The sequence below is a fragment of the Falco naumanni genome, chromosome 5 (genome assembly GCF_017639655.2).
Source record: "Falco naumanni isolate bFalNau1 chromosome 5, bFalNau1.pat, whole genome shotgun sequence".
In the NCBI taxonomy this organism is placed as follows: domain Eukaryota; kingdom Metazoa; phylum Chordata; class Aves; order Falconiformes; family Falconidae; genus Falco; species Falco naumanni.
The window spans coordinates 20,938,421-20,959,626 of NC_054058.1; the positions used below are offsets into that span (position 1 = coordinate 20,938,421).

The 21,206-nt window shown below is 39.8% G+C and overlaps 1 protein-coding gene across 1 annotated transcript in view; it reads right to left on the reverse strand.

The window, feature by feature from the left end:
* PIK3C2G (phosphatidylinositol-4-phosphate 3-kinase catalytic subunit type 2 gamma) overlaps positions 1-12,231 on the reverse strand; it is a 208,027-nt gene extending 195,796 nt beyond the window's left edge. Inside the window, 4 exon segments of the mRNA XM_040596857.1 lie at positions 1,695-1,777; positions 8,289-8,795; positions 8,797-9,043; positions 12,121-12,231. Of these exon segments, the coding sequence (XP_040452791.1) occupies positions 1,695-1,777; positions 8,289-8,795; positions 8,797-8,949 (743 nt within the window). The 5' untranslated portion in view covers positions 8,950-9,043; positions 12,121-12,231.
* Positions 12,232-21,206: the final 8,975 nt, after the last annotated feature.

Below are 21,206 nucleotides of genomic sequence, written 5' to 3' on the forward strand. Positions count from 1 at the left end.
TATTTTCTTGCTGGTGATACACGTTAAACAAGTTACTGAAAAACAGGAATGGCTTAATTCTATTAATCTTTTTAGCCCTGTAAATAGACTCATGTATCCATTTAAAAAAAAAAAAAAAAAAATCAATAGAAAGCTTTTCCTGTAATTAGAGTTCAAAGTTAAACATAGAATATTTATCTGAATATCTGAGAGGAAAGCCAGTCACGTGGAATGTGCTTTCACACATCTTATGTTAACAGAGCTGGTTTGGGGTTCAGACTGATGAACTGTGGCAAAAAAGAAAACTGAGACTTATGTGAATGAGTACGTTTTGAAGGTGACCATTCACCCTGTATGAATATATAATATATTCACTGTTAATTTCAGAGCAGTGGCAAACTGGATTTTTTTTTCTTTTTTTCTCTTAAGAGAAGCAAGCTTGGCTGACCTTCAATACAGTCAATTAATTGAAGTCTAATATATATTTTAAAAAATCAGCATTCCATTTTCCAACTATTTTTCTGCAGGGAAAAGCATGTGTTTGTGCTAACAACTTGATAGCATGATCAGTGAATATCTAAAAAAGGAGAAATTAATCTAAAGATCTGTATTTCTTAGTGCTCTTGGATTTCAACACAATTTCTTTATCCAAAGATTACAAAAGTAAAAAAGTTTTATCCAATTAAGCCACACTACCAACAGTAATGGTAAACAAAAATTAAAGGAGTTTTTGTGGCTTACTAAGTCTCACTTTTCATTGTACAGTATATAATAATTGTGTTCTTCATCAGTCAGTTCTTCCAATCCTTTTCTCCCGCTCCAAGCTACACAGGCACTAATATTGTGCAAGGCAATGGCAGACAATGGATCTTCAGTTTCACACACTATAAACCACCAACACTGAAGAGCTAAATGTACTTATCACTGATAAAGGGGACTTCTAAGGCAGAAAATATTTTTGGAATTAACATTCTATTAAAAATCTTTAAATCAAAATTAGGAACTCTTTCATATTTATGTAGATACTGGAATTATGGCACAGTTCAGGAATGCAGGGTGTGGTGGGTTGACCTTGGTTGGATGCCAGGTGCCAACAAAGCCACTCTATCACTTCCATCCTCAGGAGGATGAGGTTGAGGGAGAAAATAAAATGAAAAAAAAAAACCCTTGGGGGTCAGGATAAAGGCAGTTTAATAAAAGCAAAAGCAAAGGCCAGGCATGGAAGCAAAGGAAGACAAAAGATTGTCTCTACTTCCCATCAGCAGGGAATGTCCAGCCGGTTGCTGGGAGGTAGAGTTTCAGTACACACAGTGGTTGCTCTGGAAGACAAATGTCGTATTAACAAATGCCCCTATTCCTCCTTCTTACTCATAGCATTTATTGCTGAGCAGATGCTATATGGTATGGAATATCCTTTTGTTCAGTTTGGGTCCTCTGTCCTGGCTGTGTCCCCTCCAAAGATTTTGCCCACTCCCATCCTACAGGTGAAGGGGGAATGCTGGAGGGAGAGCCTTTATGCTGTGTGAGCACTGCTTAGCAGTAGCAAAACACTGGTGTGTTATTAGCTACCAATATAAGCACAGCCCTGTGAGGGCTGCTATGTGGAAAATTAATTCCATCTCAGCCAGACCCAATACAGAGGGATAACCAATCTGATTAATATATAAATAAGTGAAATGTCATAGTAGGTTGAATAAAGTTTTTTCATTACTTACTTCTCCACTGCATTGCAAAAAGCAACTGTGTTCTCGTTACTTCCTTGATTTGCTTCAACCAGCTGGATAGACCAACTTGTAGCCTAAAACATACCAAAAAGACATCAGAAGAAGCAGAGTTCAGTTATTTAGATAACAGAAGCAGAAGGACCATAAGGCTAACCTTGCATTTAGTTCCATGAGAACTAACTTTCATACATCATCATCCCTCCCCTGACATGATGGAGCTCCAAATAAGCACAAATAGCAATCTTTTGACTGCACTCTAAATGCTTTCAGAGAAAAAGCAAAAAGTCATAAAACATCCGCTACCCTGAGTTTAGCAATTGTTTTTTTCTCCTCCGTGAAGAATACAGGGATTCCAGACAAAGCTTTCAAAATTTACCCAGTGACAGAGCAGAGATAACTCTAAATGCAGAAGATATATGCTTAGTTTACAAAAGGCTGGGGGGGGGGTGGCGGGGGGGGGGGGGGTAAAGAAGGTTACGCTGCACTGAGTTTTAATCCTTACTTTCTCTCTTTCTGCCCCTGAAGGAAGCTCAGGATCCCTTCAAATTCCATGAACCTGTCAGGCAAATCCCTAAGACAACTAACAGGAAGTGAGTGTATTCTGTTGAATATGAAAAAATCCCCAGATACTTTCTCTAAACTTGGGGAGCACAGCTGTGAGCCACTGCTTTGGGTCAAAGCACCCCCTTGTCTGTTTGCCATAGTACCCTTCACTCAGAACATCACCTCCAAGAAAGAGCTTAATGCTCTTATGTCTGCAAGCCCATTCTGCTGTGGTACATAAAGACAGATACAAGGTTCAACTAAGCCATCAACTTTTAAGCCCCTTCAGAAAGAGAAGCAACTAATGACATGTCACAGAAGAGGAAACTGAGATATGGTGAAAAGTGTGTTTATCATTTTAATAATAATGTATGTACAAGTATGTAACTGATAACATTAATAATAAATAATATACTAAATTTAAGATTTTTTTTCCAATATACATGAAAAGATGCAGGCTGGGAAATTTTAGTTACAGTTTAAAAGATGGCATGAGTATAAAAGATGAAAGATCTGTTGGGGGCTGGCTAGTGGGGAAATCACAATGGCAGAACTGAAAGCACAAAAGTTACAACTCTTTTATGGATACCATCAGTCTTGGGTATCACTGTATGTAGTATTTTCATTAACCGCAATAGCACAAGCATTAGGAGAGTGCTTATGAAATTTAAAAGTAGGCAAGCATCATCAGTAGAGGGAAAAACTGAAATATCTGGTACCAAAAAAATGGATAACCCTGAGGGCTGAAATAAGAGAGTGAAAATAAATTTAGCAGTACAAATCAGTAGTCCATCACCCCCTGATTCTAAGGACTGCTGAAAAAAAGCTCCTTCAAAAGTCACTGAAAACCTAGCATCTCTACTGGTTCATTTTTTTCCACCTTGGTTAGACACCTTACAATTGACGTCAGCAGACGGTGGTAAGAACTTCTGGTAGAGGTTCACTATTTAGAAATTATGAATAATTTGTTAACAGTAATGGTCTCCTAAAATTATGTAGTCATAAAAAAAATGCCAGAACACAAACAAACAACAACAAAACCCTATTCCTGTTCACATTTTCATTAGGGTAGACAATTCCACAAAAAGGTATATTGACAAGGGTCTAGGAAGTTCGCATCTGGAATGTTGTGTACCCCCGTGTTCCTGACAGAGGAATTAAATCCAGAACAAGCTCAGAAAGACATTGCTGTGTTTGTGAGTGAGCTCTACAGCAGGAGCGCTGCTCACAGAGCACGAGTGGGAAGGTAAAGCTGCCACATTTGTTGCAGTAGGGGTGCAAAGGCAACCCAGAACCTTCACTGAAGACTACGCAGTGATGGTGGTGACATGCCACATGGCACAATCTTCATCATGGTGTGCAGAAACTGACCCTGTGGATAGCAGAGGCTAATGCACACAACAGAGCTCCAGAGGAAGGATACTGCATCCCCGGTCTCTGTCTGTGGGGCTGGTCGAGTGCCTCTCGCTGGGTCTGGGAGTGGCAGCGGCTTCGCTGGTGGGAGCTGTGTTCTGGCTGCAGTGCCAAGCTGCTGCTGAAGGAGCTGCAGGAGGACGTGATCAGCCGGGAGGAAGAAGAGATTAACAGGGACTCTGTAGAGTGAAGAACCACCCAAGCCCTGTGCTGCAAAGGAGGGACAACTTGAGACTACCCTACAGGAGCGGTGGATGGAGACTCCCACAGGAGCAAAGGCTGGAAACCTGCTGCTTTCAGCAACAAACAAAAAGCTCTTTTTTGACCTGCAGTTCTGTCATTACAGAGCAGGTACAGTGCCCTGGAACAAGTGCATGAAAAAGAAAGGTAGTGGATACATGAAAAGCTAAGGAAACTAGGCCACAGGTAAGAAAAGATGAGGCTGGGACATAACATTGATACTAAAGGAGCAAAACTGCAATTGTGAACTGAAGAAGGAGGAACAGAGAGGACTTGAGCAAGGAGAGGGCCAAGACCAGGAAAAGATGATTGACCATGAGAACATGGGTATGGATCCTCAAGTTAATGGCTTGAAGAAGAATGTGATTAGGTAATTATTAAAGGATGGCAAAAAGGAGCTTGACAGACAAAGCTGGAAGCTGGACCCTCTCCTGCAGGAGACAGGAGCCGTCTGCTTCTCTGTGCCTTTGCTGGCAGCATTTCTGAGTGAATCCTAATGGCAAATAAAAATATTGTGCAGACTAGTAATAGTCTACACAGAGGGAATCAATATATCATTGCTAACTAATACAAACTCATTCTGGCGGCAGAGGTGTACATAGAAGTTACATAGGTCCAACTCTGTTTATGAATCATGTGGATGAGAGCTTTAGTTTTGTCATTTCTCTTTTCAGGTGTCCAGAAACTACTTTCTTCCCATTGCATATAAAGGTAAAATATTAATTACACAATCACACATTATTTACCTATAGGATTCCACTCTCTGCTCATTGCAAATATCTGAAAGTGTGCAATGAATGAGACAGAGAATTGTGTATGGAAAGAACTGATGACAACAGGAATAAAGTAACAGAGTGCATCCCTGGGTAAGTGGAATCTATCTTTTCCCATCCACAGATTTCTTACATTGTGTGAGTCAAGTCACCTGAACCATTGTCGTGTTTTAACCCCAGCTGGTAGTTAAGTACCACCCAACTGCTCGCTCACTCCCCCCTCACCCAGACGGATGGGGAGGAGATTTGGAATGTGAAACTCCAGGGCTGAGATAAGAACAATTTAATAATCAAAATAGAATAAAAATGAAAGAACAATAATAACAATGATGACAATAACAGTTATAATGAAAAGGGGAAGGGAAAGAATAAAATCCAGAGGGAAAGGAAGAAAGAAACACGTGGTGCACCATGCAACTGCTCACTGCCTGCCGACTGATGCCCAGCCAGTCCCCAAGCAATGACCTGTCTGCCCCAGCCAACCCCCCAGGTATATATACCAGGCATGACATCCCATAGTATGGAATATCCCTTTGGCTAGTTTGGATCAGCTGATGTGGCTGTGTCCCCTCCCAATTCCTTGTGCCACTCCAGCCTTCTTGCTAGCAAGGCCGGAGGAACTGAAAAGTCTCACATCAAAGCCAAAACACAGCACCGTTCTAGCTCCTGAGAATTAACTCCATCGCACCTGAAACCAGGACAACCACCCTTCCCAAACTTGAACGCTAATTGTGTATTTCTCATTTCTGGAGCACCCAAACTGAAATCATGGAGTTTAATCTGATGGTTGGGCTTGGGTGAAGAATTGAGTCTTGCTAGTTATTCTGAAAACTTTAGATTCTGAATATTGTACATGGAACAGGCAAATCTATTGGATACTTTTAAAATTTTATTTCCATTTTCTTTCTAATACAGATAAAATGTCTTTTCACAGGGATGTTATGAAGACAGTTTCTTTAATATTTTTTAACTTCATGATGACAGGGCTAGAGAAAATTAACGTTTCCTTTATTACATATTTTTATATGAAATATAAATATATATATTTATATTTCCTTTATTACATATGGACATATCTTGATTAACACACATTCAATAAAGCCAAGGGCCATACAACTGCATCCAAGAGCTAAGGATCAGAATGACAATATGATTTCAGCAATGTGAATATTTCACCTTGCATACCTATGACCTATCTCAATGCTCATCTCCATGTTTCAGCATCGTTTCCATTTCGCTCTGTCTGCAGTCTTGGTTCTTATCTCCTATTAGTCAGATGTATCATTTACTCAACTCATGCTGGCTCTCACCAATCCAGTATGGGCTTGTTCTCTTTCTTTTACTGTCGTGTTCCACTTTTCTGACCACTCTGACAGTCTTACTTGACATCAGGCCTGTCACCCCACAGTCCTCCTTATCTTTTCCACTCTCAATCCAGTAGCAATGAGTTACTTTTACACAGGTGGTTTTTTTACCCTTCTCTCTCTCAACTTTTATTCTCCCTTTCTTACCATCTCAAGGTTCAGTTACCAGTCCCTTGCCTTGGCTCTCTTTCTATCCTGACATGGCTGTTTTTCCCTGAAGGAATTCCTGTGACCACACTGATTTTTCTGCTACAAATCAATTCTCTCCTCTCTCCCATTTCTTCCCCTTCTAGCTAAACAGCTCAAATACTTCCCTGACTTAATCAAATCCTCCCACACATTCGATTGTAGCCGCCCTTGACTCACTCATCTCTTCTCTTTCCTCCCCTATAATTCTCTCTTCCTCTGTCACAGAAGTGTTTGTGCCGGTTCTTATAAGACTGCTTTCTCTAGCACCTCTTATTCCCATACCACAATTTAATCTCCTCATGCTCATTTGTATCTCACTATTTTCTACTTTTCTCATGAGAAGGCTTGTTCTTTTCATCATGATGTCAGCATGCTTTAGTTTTCCTATCAGAAGTAAAAAGCAACAACAGCCTTTTGTCTCTCCACCTATTCATCCCCTCCACTTTTGTATTCATCACTGAACTTCCAAAATGTGGTGCCCAGGATTAGTTTTAAGAGTTCTTGCCCTCAGATACATCCCCCCCCCCCCCCCCCCCCCCCATCTGTCTGGGTCTGTGTATGTTTACTTCTATAGTTCTCCCTATTCACAGACATAGAAACAAGTCAATCAAGTGTCTCTTCCCCTTTGTTTTATGATGCTGTGATCACCGAGAGTTAAAAGCAGATGGTGAACCTAAATCGTCTTTTAATATTCATGGTGCAGAGGTATCCTGTAGGCTATTTCAGGATTCCTATAATGATTCAGAATGCTAACAAGGACTAGAGAAAAGGCAGGATTTATCATTTTCTTTTTGCTTCTCTATGTCAGGATTTTGAAAGAAAGAAAATGAGAAGAGATATAACATCAGAGAGAGTCATGGGAGTCCCATAAGACATCATTATTAAAAACAGCAAAACCACGAATGGAGCTATGAACACCCGATGGAAGGAGGAAAAAAAGAAGTATTTGCTTCAAAAGGACAGCTAAAGACAGAGCATGTGTTATAGGACCTGGCTTCCTCAGTTATAGTAGATACATCTGGTTTTAGAAGATAGTTATGTATGCACACGTAAGTGCATGCAGAACATGGTGAAGGCAGGACTTAATATGTTTCATCTGTCGGGATCGGGATACGTCTGCCAAACTAGACACAGAGACAATAATCTGGCTCAACAGAAAAACAGATTCAGCATAATGTATTCTTATTTTGAGTCTCAGGATTCATATCAGACCACAAAGATTTGTTATCTCTCTCAGACACATCTTACTCTATATTTCTGTATTTCTCCCTCTGTGGTAGTTTTATGGTTCAACGAGCCATAAAATGAGCCTACTGGAGCATTCCAGACCACAATCTAGATTCTCTTCTGGTGTAAAATGGCAGGTTTCCATTAGAGGCAACGGAGATACTTCATTTTATACTAGGTAAGGAACATAGTATACTTTTAAATGAAGTCTTTTTTACTAGGTAGGTTGGAGAAATACATTGACATTTTAAGTACAAGTTGGTTAAAACATGAAACAGCTAGGACACAGATTCTGCCCATATAAAATCCTCATTAGCTAGCCAGACTAGCCACCTCCCCTTCAAAAGTCATTTTTTATGGTCTGCTGGGTTCTCTTCTGATATTAGAATCAAAGGAAAAAGATGCTTGGAGGTTTTCATACTATATAAAAATTTCCTAACTAATCATGTACTGTTTGTTTAAGAGCATTCTCCTCGTAAAGATAAAAAATTAGGTTGGAAATTATGACTACCATGAAATCAAGTTGCACAATTATTGGAAAATACACCTGACACTTCCCTGCACCTCTGTCTTCGGAAGCAGTAAAAACCAAATAAGAAGTGAATAAGAAGTCTCACAGTTGCTTTTGGCCAGCTGAATTGCAAGACACATGACAGAAACTCACAAGAACAAAAGCTTTTGCTTCCCCCAAGGTATAAATGTTTCATTTTGTATAAAGTCTTTAAACCAAGTGCTTCTAATCCATGTTGCATCAGTGTAAGTGAATACACAAAGTGCAAAGACACAAGTAAAATTTGAGAACCTTAAGCACTATTAATGTAAGAAAATTGAAATACCCCTCTGTCACGTCCACAGCTGCTGGGCCAGGTAGGTCTTATGTCACATCTTGAAGTTTCAGTTAAGCAAGCTTCCCAAGTTCCACTTTCATCTCCCACTTCTTGTCCAAATCGATAGTTGTCTAAGAAAACAGGACACTGAGCATCCACATTGTCAAAGCCTATCTGCAAACTCAGACTTCTGTTGCCTCTTTCCACATTTGAATCAAACACATTTGCGGCTATACTTGGACTATTCCCTCCATAGGCTTCTCTATTTTGACTGTAGGGGTAGGGATCCACCAGTGAGGGGTTTATGCAATCAGGGAGTAAAGAAGGTCTGAAGCCAACCACTGGTGACACTGCGCCTTGTTGCCAGTGTGAGAGAGGGTTTCCAGGGTAAAGATCACCATGAGCAACTACAGGCTGTTCACAATACTGCTTGTCAAGCACGTTCAGACCACAGATGTCTGAAGGGAAAAGAATTTCTCCATGATGATGTGAATGTGATGAACCATAAAAAAAAAAATTCATTGCTGACTTCATCAACTATTCGATCAAATCCTAGATGGATCTCTCCAGCAGAACCAGAATGGTACATTGGGTAAGATGCTTGGTGCCCAGCGTGTCCTTCAAAAAATTCCTTGTGTGAGAAAGGCACCCTCCCAAAGTACGCCATCATTGATTCTTCTCTTTGGTCTTATTAATCCTCAGGGAAATCTTACAACAGTTCCAAGGTCAAGAGAGTAATGTTCAGAACTGGAGCTACGCACACACTGAAATGAAGCACATAACAAAAGTTAACCACCTAAATACCTATTATAATGAAAGCAGTACACTTCTTCAGTCTTTTTTGGCTTTAGAGCTTTCTACACAAGGTGGAAATATTTTCTTAATCAGAAGGTTTAATATTCTGTTGCCTGATCCTCATTTCCAGACTTTAAAAATAATAATAATAACAATAATAATAGTTATTGTAGTTATCCTGGACTCCTAAATAGCTGCAACAGGATTCCTGAAACAATTGATCTAAATGCTAAGATACTAATTCTGACAAACATTAAAGAAAATCTCCATATTATTTCCATTACTTGACACTTGTATAGCACACAATGCAGGAATCTAAAACAAGCAGGTAGGAAAGCTTTGTATTGATGGTTTCTTTAATGGCAGTTTCATTCACATCTTTCTCTTTTTTGCACTGCAAATTTCTTCATATTCTACTACTTTTTATCCTACTGCAATCAGGCAAAGAAAGTTCAGTCAAAAAACATAGAAGACACAGATCTCCAATTAACATTCAAAACACTACAACCCAAAAGCTTGGATATGGCATATATAAAGGAAAACAAATATAAATAAATAAATTTCAGACTTTTTTGTTTCTTTGTTTTTCAAAACAGATGTATCTTCAAAGCCTGAGGTTGTATCTTTTTTAGTAAATTAACAGGTGAGGGCATGAGCTTCTGCAGAAGCTCAGCATCATTCACTCTGTTGCTCACAAACTTCCTGATATGACTTTGGCATGTGCCAAGCAGTAGTTCTATGGTTCAGATGGGCAGCACGTACTGGAGACTGCTGTCAGCAGGCATAAGGATATCTTATTAAGGAAGAGAGTTTAGCTCTAAAACTAAAATTTATTCTGGGCCACTTGCCCTCAAGGCCTTGGCCTGTTTCATTTACTGATACAGATGTAGCCTAAAAATACAAATTACACAGAATAGCAATACTACATGAGGTACACAGTTCTGCTGGATACTTATCACCTAAAAGAAACATCTGATTTAATAATTCAATTAAAAATATATACTCCCTGGGGGAGCGGGGGGAGCCATCGAGATAAAAAATGTGCTCAGAAATTGCTAAGGCTTAGCTCCACAAATAGCTTTTCCAATATGTCCCCAAAATCTATACTGTATTACTTTAGATAATACTGCCTTGCAATGAAAATCTATATTGCAACAGAAGGTATTCATCACAACATTATTTATTATTGTTTCATTTGAAGTCAAACTCTAGGTGACATAGACTACTGTCACCCACTGTGAGGAATGAGAAAAGAAACAAAAAATTAAATAGGTTGAAATGAAATCTCCAAGTTAGAGGCTGAACTATTCTTTCAAGCAGTCAACTTAGTGATTCTGTGTGTTGTATGCTTTGGTTTGCTTTAACTGTGTTGAGTAACAAAAACATTTATGAAGTCACACTAAGCCAGACAACGAAAACGTTGCATGCCAATTTGAATGGTGATCTAAGCATGAGCTTCAATTACAGTCTCTTCACCTTTCTCTAAGAGTGAATCCTGAGGTTCACTATGTTTTTAGATTAAGACGACACCCTTGTTTTTTTCCAGAAAAAAATAATAAGCTTAATAATAAGATTTTTTTAAATGAAATTTTCAACATTTACATCTTCCTCTTTTCTCATTACTACAGCAGGTAAGTAAACGAAAACAAGAAAGAAAATTATATATTCATTAAATCAAGAAAGAGAACATATTTTATTTTTTATTTTTTTATCTTGAAAATTGGAATATTTCAGGAAAAATAAAAAATAAAAGACTGCTATCTCCCTCCAGCTTCATTTTCCTTAATAAAGTTTGGCTGCCTGGAAGACAATAATTGAGGTACAGAAAACAAACCAAAAAAAAAAAAAAAAAAAAGCCCACAAAAAAACCCCAAAAAAAAAAAAAAAAAAAAACCAACCACCGTTTATGACCTTTCAGCAGTTTTGAAATTTTTTTCTTTATATTTCAGACAAATTCAGTTTATAATGACGCATAAATGTCTAACAGCTCATTCACCCCTAAGGCTTTCATGTACAGCATCCCGTATTTCTCCAACAGACAAATATTCACGCACACACCCCACCTCCATCTATCTGTACATGAATGCTTATCTCCCGCACGCTCCATACTGTTCAGCAGAAGTATTGCCTTCCTAGTCATCTTCAAAAGTATACAATCTATCTATAGTGCCAAAGGCTGGTCTGTGCATTCTGCTTCCCTGTTCTCCTCAGGGGGCTGGGAAGGCCACGTAAGGAACCAGAAGTCTGCACAGTGCAGTGGGATCCCTCTCCCAGCCCGGATCACAGCAGAGGGAGGGCCTGGCAGGGAGCAGGAGCTTGTACAGCACCGTTTGTAGCACTGCACCTCTCTTACATAAGCTTGCATTTAAAAGGAACCATTAAAACTGGAAAATAAGCATGCCATGTCGTAAATCTAGGTGGTTTAAGTCTTACCTGCTGGTTTAGTTTGTAAGATTCGGCTCCATATTTGGGCCAAATCCTGTTCCTTTTCAAAACAGCGTATGAACTTCAGGAAATTATTTGGCTTTTTGCCAGCAACTGTTACTCCATTTGAATCACGCAAAGTACATTGATAACACTGAATTTTCAAAAATCACTTAGAAGGCAAAATTTATAATGCATTAAAAAAAGTAAAATTAATTTTTAAGATTAATTTTCTCTGCCTTGCATACAGTTTCTGAATTCACATTTTAGAGGGTTTGGCATTTTTCCCCCAAGGCTATGAATCCTTCCTTTTCCTTTTAAATGACAGCTGTGTTTTCACATAATCCTATGGTTCTGGGACTGGGGGTTTTAAGGGAGAATCCCAATAAATACTGTAAAGCATTCACTACAAACCAAGAGATTTGACAGCATCATGCAATGCTCACAATGATGTAGTTGCCGTCCAAGCACACAAAAATACTTTCCTTACTTCAGCATGCACATGTGTTCTAGTGCAAAAGCTTCGTGCACTGTGGGCTCCATTTTCCCTTTTTGCCAGAACCCAGGAGGAGATAACTGGACCACTTGCTAAGCCATAAGAATATTTCTTGCAACTTCTTACCTGAAATACATAATTTGTTAGAAGAATATACAGTCTCCTATGTCTTCCTGTTCACAGACACATTTAGATGACCTATGTACTTTCAGTATGAAGGGGGTGTAACTTTCCATCAGAAGCATTCCTTCCTGTTTAACCGGTTTACTGTGGTAATTATTCTTTCCCCTGTCTTCCTTCAGGGAAATTTCAAACTGCAGTAACAATTAAAAGGTAACACCTTATCTGTCCTCTCTTTCAGTTTGGGAAATCAACCTTTTTTTTTTTTTTTCTTTCTTTCTTTTTTTCTTTTTTGTCTTCTTTTTTTTTATGAGCAGGGTAGCAGATGATCTCATACTCTCAGTACAAGTACCAAACATGTTTAAAATAACAAAAGAACTTCTCTAACATAAAGACTTGCCTTTTAGAAAGGCTTCTGTACAAGAACAGGATTCAGATGTTTTACTGTAGACCACCTTCATGCAGCTTCCATCTTATCTGCACTAGTGGTGTGTGCTCCAAAAGGAGTGCCTCGCTCTGCTCACAGGAGAAGGGGATGGCACAAATCGTGCATGGCAGTGAGGTCCTCTGGCTTTGGATCCTCAGTATGCAGAGCTGTGAGTGTAATGGGGGAAGAACCTCCCTCATGCTGGGATATTTCCCAAAAACCGATGAAGCCTTGACCCTCTGAAAAGGACCTGCTGAAGAGCTGGAGTAAATACAGCACCGGTCACAAACATCTTCCCGTACCTCAGGGGCCCCAGGACCCTCCATAAAAGGGAGCAGTAGAGGCTGCTCCAGGCACAACACAGAAGAAGTTCCCTCAGGGACCATCTGCCTTCACGCTTCATACCATTCCTTAAAAAGGTATAAATTGCCTGGCTGAAGTGCCATTCAGGATTCACATAGAATCCCAAACCTAGTCTACTCTGAGGCTGTTACAGGCAGGAAATCATCCTCAAAAATAGCGAGGGAGTCAGTACCAATGAAACAATATTTCAGTTATAAAAAGCCATGCAGTAAGACTGAACAGATTATGATAAAGCATTTAAAGTTAATAACTAATCTCAGATATTTTACATCTGATAAAGTGAATGAAGTAATAATTTGATAAAGCATTACAGGCAAACCTCTGCCCTTCAAAGTATAGCAAAAACCTGTCAATGCTGTCATTGTGATTTCAGAGTTAGCCAAGGTCAAAACTTTTTTCAGCTGGTGAAGGGAGATACATGTTTTCTCGTATATTCTCCAACCCTTAAAATGTCAGCTTGCTCCACAAACTATTTGGTGGCACTTGTACCGTACTGTAGTCATTGCCAGTGATTACTGTGAAGCGATCCTGAGAGAGAGGAACACAGCAATTTTAGGAGCTGCCGTTTCAGAGTTTATGGCAGTGTGATGTTGCTTCATCCCGCAGTGATTGGACACGGTAGAAGGAGGAGGACCGAGAAAACAGAGGAAATACACATGGGAAGAGCTTGTATTCCCAAACACAGAAGGCTATATGCGTCATATGGACTGAGCTGGGATACGTCCCCCTCTCTCCCCACAATGATTTCCAGGACAAGGTTGTGAAGGTTTTACTTGGGAAACTGAACATTTTCGGGATTTTATTAAGCTTTTAAGGTGGCATTTTTTTTTTCCTGTTTTCTCTTTCCCATCGATGTAGTAGGCAGGGAACTGCTGAATCACTTTCTACACTAATTCCTCCTGGAATGCCCAAGCATTGCCTCCTCCTTTTTTGCTGGCATGTGGGACAAAATCTCTAGAGACAAAGAAAACTGGATACTCCCTGGGATGCCTCCTCTCTTTCTGTTAGGTACTCTCGCTGCTCCACCACCCGGCAGGAGCCTACATCTCACCCAGACGAAAGGAGAATCATGCATTTGGTTTAGCCACGTGTGAGCATGCTCGCACCAGCCAGGTCTGATAAAAAAGCTGCGGGTAAAGAGCTGGCAAAATAGTCGCTCGAACACACCCCGAGATGAAATACAGCATCTTCAGCAGGCTTTTGCTCTCAGCGTTGCTCCACACACAGTTTGGAGCTTTCCCAAATCACACCCTTGCATCTGAAGCCTTGAGGCTTTGAGCAATAACAGGCTTGCAAAGGGAATGCAGCGAAGTGTTTCAGCAATCCGGGGAGCCAGAAAACGGGCTAAACAGAAAGCCAGTGGGGACAGTGCTCATTTCATAACAGATCCAAGCATCTGTGTTCCTATTCTCCAGTGCCACCTACTGTCATTTCCCCAAAACTCTGACACAAGGAGCAGAGATCACTGTGTCAAGCACAGTGGCAACTCAGTTTTAGGTCTGGCTGCAGGGAGTGTCATCATATCTATCATCACCACTGAAAAATCTGGCCCCTGTCAGAAGGTTGCTCTTTACAGGAAAGATTCATGATTGCTGACACCCTGCTTGAAGGTGGCGTGATACTACTTCTCTTAGATCATTGCTCCTAAGTACTGCTGCGCCAAGGCAATGACAAGGTGTTAGCAAAACTACATAGGTACAACAGGGTTTTCCCACATGCTGGTGGAAACACATGTCAAGATTTTATTATGTTTAAGCAGCAGACAAACAAGAATTCTGGGTAAAAAAAACCAAAACAAAACAGAAAAAAAAAACCCAAAAAAAAGGTTAAGATCTGCTTTTTTGTATGAAGGCCCTTCTTTATTTCTCACTTTACAAGCTTCATCAAACAGGGATTGTGCCTTCTCACCTGTTTAGTAAAACCCAGCAGAGTAGCTGCTGGACAAAGAAAATTAAAGTTGCAACAAATACAATACCGTGGTTGCATCATTGTCAAATGATTCATCAGTAAAGCAGACATTTTCCATAAAGGGCAAGAAGGACTACTCTGTTCTGAGAACACTCCTCACCCTCTATTTACTCACAGAACAAGTCAGGGAAAGGACAGAGAGGGAAGAGGGATAGGGAAGTAAACTTTTACTTTTCCAAGAAAAATGTATAGAAAACATTTTGTTTCACACAGAAAACATTTTCAGGGGCTCTACTGACACTTGCATATATTAGACAAAGTTACTAAGTTACCAACACCCTCCTGGGGTTTAAAATATGTTATGAAAGATCAGCATTCACAGACTGCAAAGCTAGCCATGACTAAATGTAGACCGCGGGTTTTAATCTCTCCTTTTATTTGAACATCTTTTGTACTTTGATCCTCTGAAAGGAACGGCACACTTTAGCGGAGTTGTTTCAGTCAGAAACAATTACTTCAGCTTTAAAAAATCAAATTGCTGAGAAAATTAAGTGCTGAAATGGAGAACAGTCTTATTACAACCACCTTATAACACAGAGTTAAAATAAAACAGAGGCAGATTTTTATGTGTATATATACATTTAAAGACACTCTCATATATATGTTTATATATAAATTACATAAACATACATGTATATACATACATATACAAACATATGTATTATGTGTATATTTATATGTACATACAGATTTCTTTATAAAAGCCTAATATATGTGTATACATACATATAAATGCCTAACAGACACTAAATGACCCAAGAGCCTAAATGCTTCGGAAAAGAAATCAAGCTACAAGTTTAAGCTAAGAGAGTCAAACATCCCAAAGCTGAGCAGTGCTTAAAGCCAAAGCACTTGTTCATAAGGCTTTAATAAATTTCACTTTGTGCTGTTTTCTTCCATTTCTCTTACCTTCTGTGATTTTTTCCATTGTTTTCTTATGCTATTCTTTTCATTTCCCCAGTCCAGTGTGCCTGCTCAATGGCTTTCTGTGAAATTCAGCTTTGTCATTCCAGTGTATTCAATAGGGTTTGTTTACCTTCCAGAAATCGTTCATACCATAGACTGTACAAATATAAAAACACAGTCTTGTGATACCAGCACATTGTTAAGACAAGCTCCCTAGCAACTACAGCAGGCTTTTTCCTTTGGAAAACTTAGTGATCTGGCTCATCATCATTCCTAAGACCCCCTCCAGTTGCAGCTCATGGTGCATGGGGTCTCCAATGTTGCTAGACCAGGGAGGACCTAAAGCACAGAGCTTGACCACTCTGGCAGACCTGAGCCAAGGTGCCAGAGCCAAGGTGACTTTGTTGTATTAGCTTGGCCGTGCTGCCTCAGAGAGCTGTTAATATTATGATTACCTTGAAAAGGATCTGACTTCAGTATGGTTTTAAATTTAGCTCCTAAGCGACCCGCATAAGAGGGAAAGCGAAATGGTAATAAAGACCCACTTGCACTCATTGCTGGGTTTTGCTGTGAGTGAATCTTTGGTTCACATGACATGTCAGGCTTGTTCAGTATTCAGATGAACTAGTAGCATTGAGTCCTTTTCTCTCATTGATGCCACAGGTACCTTCATTGAGATCAGTGAATTTATAAAACCTTACACTATATTTATACTATAAACCAGTACATATGACATTATAAGCTAGTATATACTGTAAACATAGTATAACATCTGAATCAGCTCTACTGTCTTTATCAAAGAAAATAAATTAACAATTCTTTAAGCATAAATACACAGGCATCTAAAACCAAAATAATAGCTTACTTACACAGTATCAAGCTTGTCTCAATTTGCCTTTCCACAAGGATGCTTTGCTTACATTTGCAGTAGTGCACGTATTGCAGCAGTACAACATCTTAAATAATACAATTTTTCTGAATTTTCCCTGAAATTCTTGCACATGGGTAGCTTCTTATATCTTTCTTCCAACTTTAATTTTACTGTCATAATTGCTCACAGTATGACTGAAACACTTGCTTAAAAAAACCCAAAACAACAAACAAACAAAAAACCAAAACCCGTCACCATATGGCTTTTACAAAAAAAAATAGTTTGTGGGTGTATATATAATTTTTAAACCGACTGAACAGCATTCCTTATATGCAATACAGGATATAAAGCATCTGTTTAGATAGCTAATTTGCCTGCATACTTAGGTTGCCTGTGCATGCCAGCAAAGCATTCATTACTGTTTTCATTAAAACTTTACCTGCAGCATGAAAGTGAACAATAATTTGCTTGAGTTTTCACATAAATAATACAAAGGTACTGCTTACCTCCAATAAAACTTATTTCTGCAAACTGCTATGTGGAAATTAAGCTCACAGCAGCCCTCCACCACAATTGAACTGGCCCATGAATGGGATACTTGCAGCACTGAGAATCCAGCTCCATCTATCACCCCAAAGTGCCTTCCCCATCAATGGTATCTGCACAGATTATTTTCACAATAGCAACTGCTCTCTGTTGTATCAGGTCCTGCGCTACCCTGCTCATGGTTTTGCTAACGATGTTTTTGTATTTATGGACCAAGAGAGCAACAGGGAAGACTGTTCACTGGACCTGTAGAATTAAACAGGTGAGGTGCATCCACTGAGGCTGAGCAAGATGCTCACACTGCAGCATTTCTGTAGTTATAAATGTACAACCTACTCAATGATTCCAAAGGTACTCATTCCATTGCAGCAGACATGACCTAGATTTGTGTTCTGCCTTTTGGGCAGCTGAGCCAACCCTTACTGCTTTGACAACCCTCTGACCTTCCTACCTTGCTCTGTCTTCCTTTCAAGTGCAGAAATAAATAGATGCCAAGAAAAGAGTTAGCAGCACAGCGCTTCATGTCGGAGGGGAGCTGCTACACACATACAACTTGGTGTGGAGTGGGGGCAGGTGGGAGGCTGGGGAGAAGACTGCAATGCACCAGGCAGGGAGGGCAAGAGAAAATTGTTCTGAAGCAGGTATACCTCAGGGGAAGATGAAGAAGGGGTTAGTATCCATGCACAACGGTCTCTGCAGGTGCCTGGTATCTTCCAGGGACAGATTCCCAGCTCACAATGAGATCAGATCATCTGGCAAGCACTGGGTTAGGAAAGAAAGAGAGAAAAGCAAGAGAGCGCTCTACTTATCCTCCCCCCCACCCCCACCCCCATTCAACAGCCCATGAAAAACCCTCATTCAAAAAGTTCACTAGTCTCTACATAGACGGTAATTTCCTGGTACTTTAGGGTGGGGGTTGGGGGAGTTAACTACCATAGGAGAAACAAATAATAGCATCCATCACCATGGCCTACAAGATGGCCAAACCCACCATGCACTGATGACATGAATGCAGATAGGGAAAGTCACGTTTTTCACCACAGTTGCTGGGGGAAGTGACAACCAAGAAGCTCTGGAGTTAGGTACATTCCTTACTTTCCGCTGTGATGTCTTGTCACCCTTGTCTCACCAAGCTATGGCTAGCTCACTTCACTCCCCTTTGAGGTTCATGCAAAATAAGAAATCTCAGTTCAGAAGAAGTTTTAGACTGAGGGTGGCAACCCTGTTACAAAGAGTTACATCACAAGCAGCACAACCATCTTCCTTCTCCCCCAAGGAAGGGCTGAACTTGACAGACCCATCTGATCCCAAGCATGGGAACACCAGACTGCTCCTTCCAGTTCGGGCAGTGCCAGTGTGGGCGCTGTCCTGATGCAAAGCTCTGAGCCTGGACACCTGACAGCAAACCTGCGGCATTCAGGTCAAACCTGAGCCTGGGGTATGCCTAAAAGCAAACAAATACAGAACTCACTGTCATTTAGGTTTTCATTAAGGGTTGGTTGTTTTTTGGAGGAGGAGGGGACAGGAGTTTCAGCATGTAAATCAGTGCAATTTAACCCCATAGGCTGAGAGAAAAAAAAAGAAAAAGAAAAAAGAAAGAAAAAAGGAAAACCAAAGAAATCTAAAAACACCTGATGTTCAGGTGCTGAGGCGTCATCTGCTCAGAAGCCTGTACTGCAGGCCTCCAGGACAGGGTCTAAAATAAGACATCATGTTGCACCACAGTACCATGCTCTTCCTTTGAGGCTTAGTGTCAGAGCAGGTTACAATTGATGGCTACATAAAAAGCTCTGTTCTGGAATTTGAAAATATAATCATGTTTTATCTTGATTTTGAAATAAACCTTATTCAAAGAACTCCTTGAACATCTGCACTTACTTCTGGCTGCCTCAGTTAACTGTGTCGTGCCTACATTACAGCAGCAAGTCCAGAAAATATCCAGACATTCTAGACTGAGGCTGGAGCCTACTCATAATACATTGTTCAGGTCTGCTGCAGACTAGGAATAGCTATCTCATTCTTTGCTTGGTTGATCTAATTTTATATCCTTGATTCAAATGGAGTCGTGCAAACCTCATGTTTGCTATCAGGCTATGAAGAAGCCTATTGTAACTAGGATATGGTTTTCTTAGATGTAAATGCACATGCAAAATAGAAAGAGCTTTGATATTGAGATTTTTTTCCCCTGAGGTTCAAGTATTTCATCATTTTAATAATATTCCGTTTTCCTCTTGCACTCATTTTTTAAACATCTTTTGTATTATCTCCGAGTACTATAATTCCTTCAAAATTCCTCTGGAGGGCACTATTACCATAACTATACAATTAACCCCAGATGGATGTAATAGAGATAAACACTAAACAGCCTTGTTGGCAGGAGGCAGAGTGTCTTTTAACCAAGACGGGTTCTTTACTGCTGCCTGGGCTTTTACTCTGCATTAGAGAATACGGGAAATCTTAGCTACAAAGAGAAAAGAAAATTTAGAAATCATTATTGTAGACATTTGTCCTGCAAAAAGGTGGTGTGTGTGGTGGTTTTTTTTTCCCTGGTCATTATCTTTGGTAGCAAGTACTAGACTTTGGTATATCCTTCAAAGGCTTTGCAAAAGTGAGATTCCCAAGGCACAGCACGATTTGTGACAGTTTGGGTTGGGAAGGGATGGAGGAACTGATTATCTTGCAGACTCTTCCTGTCCTCTGTGGCCACTTGTGCACCCTTGAGGCTGAACTGGCTGCTGTGAGACCTGCACTCCGCTCTCCTCCCACTCACCAGAGCTGCTCTGTTCCACAGTGCAGAGCGAGGTCACCTGTCCCTCCAGGATTTAGAAAAGCCTGCCCAACATACAGAGGGAAGGATACTATTTTGGGGTTAGGAAAGAGATCACGACATACCAGAGCTTCTTAGTAGCTGCGTCGTTTTTTAGAACTGAGAAGAAAATCAGAAGTGAGCCTTACAGTTCATAGGAAAACTTTTCTGAAAACAGAATAAACTCTTGGAAGCTTGGAAAGGTCAGCTTTAAAGTAAATGTGTATGCCTAACCCCGTCGCCCTCTTGTGATCATACAGTGTATTGCAAGATCATTTTATCTGAGTGCTCTGAAATTTTTTAGGGTAAACCAGCGGTGAACAGCAATTCACAGGGTTTAGGGTTTGAGTTGATTTTTTTGGTTTTCTTCTCCCTGCATCTTCTGAAAAACATCATAATTATGTACGAAAATTATTTTCTTTACTTTGATTTTACTACTTCCTCTTGGGTTGTTTTTTTTTTTTTCCTTTTACAACTTGCACATGTAGTTTTTTCATCTCTTTTTCAATTAGACAAGAAATTACCTGAGTAGGTGCAATACTTGTGTGATTTTTTTTATAGAAATGTTATAATAGTGATGAGGGTCTTGGGATACCATATCGTATAGAAGAAAATTATATTAATATAATGTGGTTTTAATTAGGCCATCAAGCAAGGAAAATAAGAGGGAAGGATATATTTCAGTTCCCGAGAAGGAATCAGCACATACAACTAGAATAAAAACTTGCAGAGTAAAAATAAATCAAGGTTTTGAATTAACTTCTTGTGAACCTGTTTGGATCTGCATTGATATATTCATTAGTAAAAATTATTCTTGCTCTTTTTCATTAATCCCTTACCCATTTCAACCTGAATTCTTTGTTACTAATTATCACCTAATTCAAAGACTGTCCCCATACATCCATTTTATTTCAGGATCTTTCTTTCTTCCTGACATCTGCATCGCCACACTGAACACTGAACTCTCACAGCTTCTCCTCCTAATTGCTAGCCTTCAATAGCAATTGAAGCATTTTGTTTCAGATTAAAAGACTTTGTAAAAAAATAAAAATGAATGACATGAACTTTTCAAATAGATGTAAGAGGGAGAAAAAAAAAAAAAAAAGATAGGTCAGATTTTGGGTATACCAACCTTGACATCGTCCTTTTAAAGTACTCCCCAGGCAGCTTTAAATTTTGCAACCAGCACTCAAGCAGCCGCTCAC